Raw genomic sequence first — 9,980 nt, 5'->3', positions numbered from 1 at the left:
GGGGGGGAGAGAGAGGGAGGGAGGGGGGGAGAGAGAGAGAGGGAGGGAGGGAGGGAGGGGAGAGAGAATCCCCAACAGACTCCACACTGTCATGGTAGAGCCTGTCAAACTCACAAACAGTAAGATCATGACCTGAGCCAAAATAAAGAGTCAGACACTTAACTGACTGAGCCACCAGGCATCCCTGGTATAATCTTATTATAGATCACCTACTAAAGAGCCATGTATGACTGACTATTTTTGATTGAAAAGCTTTAGACTTTGTACATTTTTCAGTACTATGTAAATAGCACTTGCCTTATAGAAAAAAATCATTTTTATAAACAGACTGCATTCCTCTCAATACTATGATAAAAATCCCACAAATCTCAGAGATTAATATGCCTATAAAGAGCCATTCAGTTATGGGTAAAGAAAAGTCATCTACAGTTTTTTAGTCGAATATATTTTCATATAACATTGTGTAAATTTAAGGTGTTAAATCACATTTAGATATAAGTACTTTGTGATCAAATGACCTTTTATAGAAAATGTGTGCCACAAAATAGAAATTGTATACCAATTAGGCAGCAAAGTAAAATTGATTACGAACACATTTTTAACACATTTCAACATGAATGACAATTTAAAGCCAAAAACAGCTTTTATTTTCTATTTTACACTAACTGTATGTCCCTCTGGTTTCTTTTTCTTTTTTAATGTTTATTTATTTTTGAGAGAGAGAAAGAGCGTGAGTGGGGGAGGGACAGAGAGAGAAGGCAACACAGAATCCGAAGAAGGCTCTAAAATCTGAGCTGTCAGCAGAGTCCAACACAAGGCTCGAACCCACGGACTATGAGATCATGACCCGAGCCAAAGCTGGACACTTAACTGACTGAGCCACCCAGGCACCCCTCTGTGGTTTCTAGAAGATGAACAAAATGATGGGGTGCCTGAGTAGCTCAGTTGGTTGAGCCTCTGGCTCTGTTTCAGCTCAGGTCATGATCTCATGGTTCATGGGACTGAGCCCTGCATCGGGCTCCTCACTGGTATTGTGGAACCTGCTTGGAATTCCCTCTCTCCCACTCTGCCCCTCCCCCACAAATGTGCGCACACTCGTGCTCTCTCCCTCAAAACAAAGAAATAAACTTAAAAAAAAAAAAAAGATGATTACAATGATAATACACTTTTTTTTAAGAAACAACACAGATCTCAAAATGTTACATAAGTAGCTGTAAGATGAACAGCTAGGGAGGGGAAAGTGGAAAGATGTTGTCAAAGGGTACAAAATTTCTGCAAGATGACTAAGTTCTGCAAATCTAATGTACAGAATGGGCTATAGTTAAGAATACACCTGAAACTTGTGAAAAATGTAGACCTTAAGTGCTCTCATTACACATTCAGACACAAAATAAAACAGTGAGGTGATGGACGTTAATTGGCTTGATCATGTTGATTATTTCACAATATATACGTCTACAAAAACATCAAGTTAAACGCACACACCATATAATACAACTTTTGTCAAGTATACCTCAATAAAGCTGGGAAACAATGAACAGCTGGTATACCAATATATATAATACGTACATTGACACACAATACACATATTTGTAGCATCTCCCTTTTGGAATTTTAAATGAAAAAATTAAATATCAAATATCTGTTAGTAGTTATATTCACAGGCTTATTACCAGCTATGTGGAAGTACTATGTTTAAAACAAAAGAAAAACATTCTAAATTTTTGTTTGCAACTTTACCTATAGAACAAAAAAAAACCAAATCTAGAGGCACCTGGGTGGCTCAGACTCTTGATTTCAGCTCAGGTCATGATCTCATGGGTTTGTGTGATAGAGGCCTGTGTTGGGCTCTACACTATCAGCATGGAGCCTGCTTGGGATTCTTTCCTCTCTCTCCTTCTGCCCCTCCCCTGCTTATACACATGCTCTCTCGCTTGCTCCAAAAAAAATTAAATTAAAAAAAAATTCAAATTTCCAGTGTTCAAAATTTTACATAACTTAGAAGACCAAAATAGACCTTTCTCATCTTGAGGTTACAGTCAAGACCCTCCAGAATTAAAGCAAAACCAGCCTTGCAAAATCACTGACAGTAACCAAATGATGGAAATCCAGTATATTATATTAAGTTCCAAGTTTTCTTTTAGTTTGTTCTTTAAGGGATCATTCTTGAATTCCAGTCAAAACAAGACTTTAAAAATGTTATTTAAAAAAAAATTTTTTTTAAGGTTTATTCATTTTTCAGAGACAGACTGTGAGAGGGGGAAGGGCAGAGAGAGAGGGGGAAGGGCAGAGAGAGCGGGAGACACAGAATTTGAAACAGGCTCCAGACTCTGAGCTATCAGCACAGAGCCCGACGTGGGGCCCAAACTCACCGACAGCGAGTTCATAACCTGAGCTGAAGTTGGACGTTTAACTGACTGAGCCACCCAGGCGCCCCTAAAAATGTTAATTTTAATGATAACTGAAAATGGGTACTATGCTAAGAATTGATGGAGTTCCTTTTTTTTTTTTTTTTAATGTTTATTTATTTTTGAGAGAGAGAGAGAGACGGTGGGAACTGGGGAACTGGGGAGAGGCAAAGAGAGGGAGACACAGAATCCGAAGCAGGCTCCAGGCTCCGAGCTGTCAGCACAGAGCCCGATGTGGGGCTGGAACTCATGAACGGTGGTGAGACTGTGACCTAAGCTGAAGTCGGATGCCTAACCAAACTAAACCACCCAGGCATCCCTAACTTGAGTTCTATTAACAAATCTGTCACTAATTTATTAACTTGGATGAATTTGGCCAGCTGTGTCACTTCAAATTTTCCTCAATTGTCATGTAAGACTCCTATGTCTCACCAGGTAGCTGTGACATTAGCACAATATGAAATAATTTCAACAACAGAGGTAATCTTGGAGATTATCTAAGTTCATTTCTCCCATTTTATTTTCCTTATTTATAGTTAAAGAAATTGTGTCCTGGTCATATAAATGATTAATGACACACTGGTCCTTAGAACCCAAACTCTAACTGCTAGACAAGACAGGAAAACAATTTGGGGCACTTACAGAAAAGATAACTTGAAATCTTACCAACTTACCCACAATAGGACCAGGATTCACTCCATATTTCACAAGCTGATCCAAAAGATCTTCATTAGTGAGCTCTGTTACATCTAGATCATCTTTATCTTCTAGTCTGGGTTTATCAGTTTTCTTTGTGGCTTTCTGTAAACAAAGTCCGGTTATCATTTCCACATGAATTAAAGTGTTCACCTATTTTATAAGTCACACTGTATACAATATAAACATGCAAATTCACCCTCCAATTTATAGCTTTATTAGGCCTTAGCAATTTTATTAAGAGCAACTCATTATTTGAAGATATTTTTTAAGTTTAATTGTAACAACTCAAATTTTTAAACATTACTATTAAAAACAGTTTTGGCTTACCTATCTAAAGAGGAGGTGGCGTCATCAAAAATTCAAAAGTAAACAGCAAGGGTTTAAAGACTTTCACCCAGATAATCAGAGATACAATTTACTACTACTGACCACTTAAATAATCCTTAAAAATTTAAATTATTCTATAAGAGCTTATGACTTTACCATAAAGATATTTCTTAGTTATATTTAAAAATGATTTCCTTTAATTTAAACAAGCATATCAGAATCTATGAAACCCAGGTGAATATTCAGTACTTTAGTAGCCGGTGTCTGACCACGAAGGAAGTCAAACTTTTTGACTATCACCTCTTGGTACAGCTCTGTCAGCACATTTAGTTCTATATGACTGTTTCACTTAGAAAAGTTCAGAGAACATGGAACAAGCTTTGAGAGAAATTTCAAAGGAAGTTTTCGGCATAACTTAAGCAATGGCAGTATTTGCTGGAAAAATATAAACCTTCCAAGATTAAACAAGAGAAGAAAGCAGAAGTGTGGGTGTCTTCTAGGGTTATGGCAAATAGCCCTACAAAATGCCTCAGTAACCCCAGAAAGCCTCAGAGAATTGAACAAGAAATAGCTGTTTGAATAATGGCTACAAGTATCAAAGTCAGTTTAGGCCCAAATTTCTATTTTGGGCAAATGAGTCAATACTGTGTCTTTCAACTGCCTGACTCAGGCAGAGTATGACTCTTGTTCACGGGGTTGTGAGTTCGAGCCCCACGGTGGGTATAGAGATTAATTAAAAGAAAAAATAATGCATTCTAGGGGTGCCTTGGTGGCTTTGTCAGTTAAGTGTCTGACTTCAGCTCAGGTTGTGATCTCACGGTCCATGAGTTTGAGCCCCACACCGGGCTCTGTGCTAACAGCCCAGAGCCTGAGCCTGCTTTGGGTTCTGTGTCTCCCTCTCTTTGTCCCTCCCCTGCTTGTGCTCTCTCTCTCTCTCAAAAACAAACATTAAAAAACTAAAAATAAATACTGCATTCTAGAAATATTTTATGCAAAATGGTGAAAACCATAGTTGTATGGACTGCTTACTTTCAATGATGCTGAGGGGGAGAAAGAAAAATCAGGCATGATTTGGCCATGTATTAGAATTTCTATTTTTGGGGTGCCTGGGTGGCTCAGTTGGTTGAGTGGCAGACTTTGGCTCAGGTCTTGATCTCATGGTTTTTGAGTTTGAGCCCCACATCAGGCTCTCCGCTGTCAAGACGGAGACTGCTTTGGATCTCCTCTCCCCCTCTCTCTACCCCTCCCCGCTTGTGCTCTGGCACTCTATCTCAAAAATAAACAAACATTAAAAAATAAAAGAATTTCTGAATGAAATCTTGCCATTTGTAACAACATGGATGGAACTAGGATATTATGTTAAGTGAAATAAGTCAGTCAGAGAAAAAGTATCCCATATTTTCAATCATATGTGGAATTTGAGAAACTTAACAGAAGACCATGAGGGAAGGGAAAGGGAAAAAATAATTTCAAACAGAGAGGGAGGCAAACCATAAGAAGACTGTTAAATACAGAGAACAGGGTTGATGGAGGAGAGGCAGGGGAGACAGGAAAATGGGTGATGGGTATTGAGGAGGGCACTTGTTGGGAGGAGCACTGGGTGTTGTAGTAAGTGATGAATCATGGGAATCTACTCCCGAAGTCAAGTGCACACTGTGTGTTACCTAACTTCACAATAAATTATATTTAAAAATAAATAAAAAAATAAAGTTATAGGATTTCCAAAAAGTAATTTTTTAGCAAAATTAAAATTTGAAATATTTTATATAAAGCAAGATTATGAGAAATTATTTTTTAAAGATAACTGCTAATAAGAATAATGATATCGATTCAAGAGAAATCTTTTAACTAAAAAATTGCTGTGAAACTGATGGTACTTTCAGAAAGCTTTAATACACATATTGTGCTAGTTTAGGATCAGGCTCAAATCTTTAAGCAACTTACACATTGATATCAAAAGTTGCCAAGAATCTAAGAGTTTATACATCATAGCCTTGCATTCTTTAAACACTTTTTAAAAATCAAATAGACCAAATCTTGTGTTAGTGACCTACTTGAATTTTCCAAAAAAGTGTGGACAGGTTGGGAAGAAAAACTTCCTTGTATAACATACTTTTAAATAAAAGAAAATCACCTCCCACTCTAAGAATGTTCAAATTCTACTGTCAACAAAACATTCAAAAATTTTAATTCTTACAGAAGCCTGAGGTTTTCAAGAAATCTCTTTCTTTGGCACTCACCAGTTCCACCTATTTGTTTTTTTTTTTTTTTAATTTATTTTTTTTAACGTTTATTTATTTTTGAGACAAAGAGAGACAGAGCATGAACGGGGGAGGGGCAGAGAGAGAGGGAGACACAGAATCAGAAGCAGGCTCCAGGCTCTGAGCCATCAGCCCAGAGCCCGACTCGAACTCACACCGCGAGATCGTGACCTGAGGTGAAGTTGGATGCTCAACCGACTGAGGCACCCAGGTGCCCCAGTTCCACCTATTTGTAAACATACTTTATCTTCTCCAGAAAAACTCCTTGAGCAATAGTCCCTAAATCTGGCTTGTTATCAAAACCTCAAAACTTCTGGAAGTTACCCCTATTTTAAAAAGTCTTAATTAACCCCATTCTGAGATCTAATCTTGGGCCTGAGAATCTGTATTTTAATGTGTATCTCAGGTGTTCTGGATGCAGCATTTAAGAGGGTAGCAGAAAGAAGAGGCACTGTCATATTCATAATGTATCCCAAGCATCTAAAATTTAAAAAGGACTGACAAAGGAGTAGGTAGTTGATAGCTGTTTTCTTGAATGAATTAATGAGTGTCATCTGGGAAGAGAAAAATAGGTCATTCTTAAAAACCCATTTCTTATTAAGAAATAACAAAGACTTGGGGTGCTTGGGTGGCTCAGTCGGTTGGGCACCTGGGTGGCTCAGTTAAGTGTCCAACTTGGGCTCAGGTCATGATCTCACAATTTATGGGTTCGGGCCCCGTGTTGGGCTCTGCGCTGACAGCTCAGAGCCTACAGCCTGCTTTGCATTCTGTGTCTCCCTCTCTGTCTCTCCCCTGCTTGTGCTCTCTCTCAAAAATAAATAAACATTAAAAATTTTTTTAAAATAACAAGGGCTTATCAAATCAAGCAGAAAACCAACTCTTAATATTTTCTTAAAACATAATGAAAGATTACAGCTGTACAAAGAAATCTTGAGGCCAACAAACCAGCTTATGCTAAGTCAAGCAAAGCAGGAGTTCATAACAGGCTACCTGATTTTTATTTTTAATTTGTAGGGAGAAAAGTTCCAGAAATGTAATGCCATTTAGAAAAAAAAAATTTTTTTAAACATTTATTCATTTTTGAGAGACACAGTGCAAGCAGGGGAGGGCAGAGAGAGAGGGAGACACAGAATCCAAAGCAGGCTCCAGGCTCTGAGCTGTCAGCACAGAGCCAGATGCGGGGCTCGAACTCACAAACCATGAGACTATGAGAATTTTATTCCTTTAAGTAAAATCACATACTCTTAGTTTCATTCAGTTAAAAATACTAGGTACCTAGTATGTGCCAGGCACTGTTCTCCAGTTTCTTCCCAACTACCAGATGATCTCTAATGTCTTTTTCAACTTTAAAATCCAACAGTTCTTTGATATCACCTATGAGCTACTATTATTTTCATTTTTTTAAGTTTTAAGTAGGCTCTATGAGCAACGAAGGGCTTGAACACATGACCCTGAGATTAATAAGAGTTGCATGCCCTACTGACTGACCCAGCCCGGAGCCCCCAGCTACTCCTATTTTTAAATTTCTACCATTAGTAGCAAGATTAGTATAACAATAATTATTTTTATAAAATAGATTCTACTGAGCACTTAGTATGTACCAAATTGTGTTCTGAGTACCTTCCTTACATGTATTATAGAATCCTAAAGATCCTATGAAATAGATACTAACACCCCCATTTTACAAGAGAGGAAACTGAAGTTCAAAGATGCACAGCTAACTCTAGCAATATAGTAACATTTGAACAAAGTATGCATACATCACTTTCACAAAGTTACCTCATCCAATTCTGAAAAAAAAATATTATGGTAACATTGTATTGCTCTGGCGCTAAGTAAACACAAAAAATTTCAGAAATCACATGTTTTAATAGGGATCAACTGCTGAGCACTAGACACCTTAACAAATTATCTCTTGTAATCCTCAATTAAGTAGCTACTAGTAGTTACTAGATTATTCCTATTTTCCAGGTGAAAATTGATCTGATAGGCAATGTTCATCGTTCAAGAAGGTCCTCTGAATAAGTGTCAGAGCTGGAAATCTAATGTACTATATAACTCTGATTCAGAAGTCCACACTTAACACCTTATTGTAGACTATGGTAGTCAATTTATGATTTAATTAACATACTTTTTACTGTTGTCCTCCCTGTCTTTAAATATTTCTTAAGAATTCATGATCCACTTGATCAGACCATTCAAGAATGCTATGCTCCATTAGATTCTAAATAGCTACAACTGCTTTGCACCTTAGAACAAAAAGGCAGATTGCCAACTTTTTGAATGTTTATTTTTCTGTCTGCAATCCAGGTAATTTTAACACCTAAAAATGCTGGTGTCATCAAGATGCATAAAATAAAAAGTTTAAAAGAAAACTAAAACCAAAAACCAAATTTTGAATATGCTAATATTTTTGTCATATCACACCAAATGAATCTAAGAAACCATGGCTATGGCTGAAATGGAAAGGGGTTCTCCTTTAATTAAAAATATTCTGGGGCCCCTGGGTGGCTCAGTCAGTCAGGCATCTGACTCTTGATTTTGGCTCAGGTCATGATCTCTCAGTTCGGTGAGTTTGAGCCCTGTGTTGAGTTCTGTGCTGACACTGCAGAACCTGTTTGGGATTCTCTCTCTCTGCCTCTCGCTGTTCTTCCCCCACTTGTGTGTGCTCTCACAGTCGTGGGATGGAGAACCATGTAGGGCTCCACTCTGGGCATGGAGCCTGCCTGGAATTCTCTCTCCCTCTGCCTCTCTCCCCCACTAGCATTCTGTCTCTTAAAAGAAATGAACATTAAAAAAAAAAAAAAAAAAAAAAACCCAACTCCTCATAAACCCATGTTTAAATGGAAGGCAACTGCTACGTCTTTGGTCAAATCCACAGTAATGTTTGATTTATTTTTAAAATGTTAAAAGCTGGGCCACCTGGCTGGCTCAGCCAGTGGAGCACATGACTCAATCTCAGGGTCATGAGTTCAAGCCCCACATGGGGCGGGAGCCTACTTTAAAAAAAAAAAAAAAAAGTTAAAAATTTACCACTTAGGGGCACCTGGGTGGCTCAATCGGTTAAGCATCCAACTCTTGGTTTCAGCTCAGGTTCTGATCTTGCAGTTCATGGGTTCGAGCCTCGCACCAGGCTCTGCACTGACTAAGGAGTGGGCTTGGGATCCTCTTTCTGCTTCTCCCATTCTCTCTCTCAAAAACTAAATAAACTAAAAAAAATTTAGCACTTAAAAAATCTGCCTAATCTACAACTCTCCAACATAATTTGACTTTCTCCTAGGTTATAAATACTCTTTAAAAAATGTAACTATATTGTTATTACATATAAGGCTAAAATTGCCATGATATAAAATATTGTACATATAAGAGGAATGTGCCATGGAGAATAATTTCATCTATTATTATAGATACCCTAAGATTCTTTCCCTCTCAACTCAAGATATTTTTCCTATGCCTGGTAAAGTCTATCAGATTCCTAAGTTAAATTATAAGTCACTTTTACTTAATGTGCTTTAAAGCAGAAAATGATGCTACTGACCAAATAATCACTATTAACTTTTTCAATTTGTTCATGCCATTAAGCCTGGCCAAGGCTTGGGTATTTGAGCTTCAAATACCCAAGGCAGAGAAGACTATGGCTTCTATGCCTATGAAATAGTTTTCCTCTATACAGACTAAAACATTAAATGAAATATAAAGGGCTTAGCATGCCACTGGACATTGTAGATTCTATTAAAATGTTAATTCCTTTCACCCAGAATTTATTTGCATGGTGCTGATCAACTCTGGTAACATGAGAAATTTGTTAAGATAAAATGTGTAAATAACAAACATGACATGATCAATTAACATACCAAAAAAAAAAAAAAAACCCCAACAAATTTAAATAATTATATGGTTATGGTTGGCAGGGTCTGCAGAAATCAATCTCTGGTTGTTAGAGCACTTGGTAGGAACTCAAAAGTGTTGGATAACTGAAATTTTTACACCCCCAAGAAAACAGGGTAGATTGGGACATACTTTAAAAAAAATTTTTTTTAAGGATTATTTATTTTGGAGAGAGAAAAAGGCACAGTGCAAGCAGGGAGGGGCAGAGAGAGAGAGGGAGAGACAGAATCTGAAGCAGGCTCCAGGCTCTGAGCTGTCAGCACAGATCCCAATGTGGGGCTTGAACCCAGGAACCATGAGATCATGACTGAGCCACCCAGGCAGGACATGCTTTTTTAAAAAACTGGTGTTTTTTTAACGTGGTATTATATTAGTTGGGAAATATTCTCTAAACATC

The 9,980-nt window shown here is 37.7% G+C and overlaps 1 protein-coding gene across 6 annotated transcripts in view; it reads right to left on the bottom strand.

Moving 5' to 3' along the window:
• The window catches only part of TMPO (thymopoietin), a 43,582-nt gene that overhangs the window by 31,144 nt on the left and 2,458 nt on the right, over positions 1 to 9,980 (bottom strand). For all 6 annotated transcript variants that reach the window (XM_049626120.1, XM_049626121.1, XM_049626122.1 and 3 more), the window contains exon 2: positions 3,083 to 3,209. In XM_049626120.1, the coding sequence (XP_049482077.1) occupies positions 3,083 to 3,209 (127 nt within the window). The remainder of the gene's footprint in view (positions 1 to 3,082; positions 3,210 to 9,980) is intronic.

Source organism: Panthera uncia, chromosome B4 (assembly GCF_023721935.1).
Source record: "Panthera uncia isolate 11264 chromosome B4, Puncia_PCG_1.0, whole genome shotgun sequence".
In the NCBI taxonomy this organism is placed as follows: Eukaryota; Metazoa; Chordata; class Mammalia; order Carnivora; family Felidae; genus Panthera; species Panthera uncia.
This window is presented reverse-complemented; position numbering and strand designations above follow the sequence as displayed.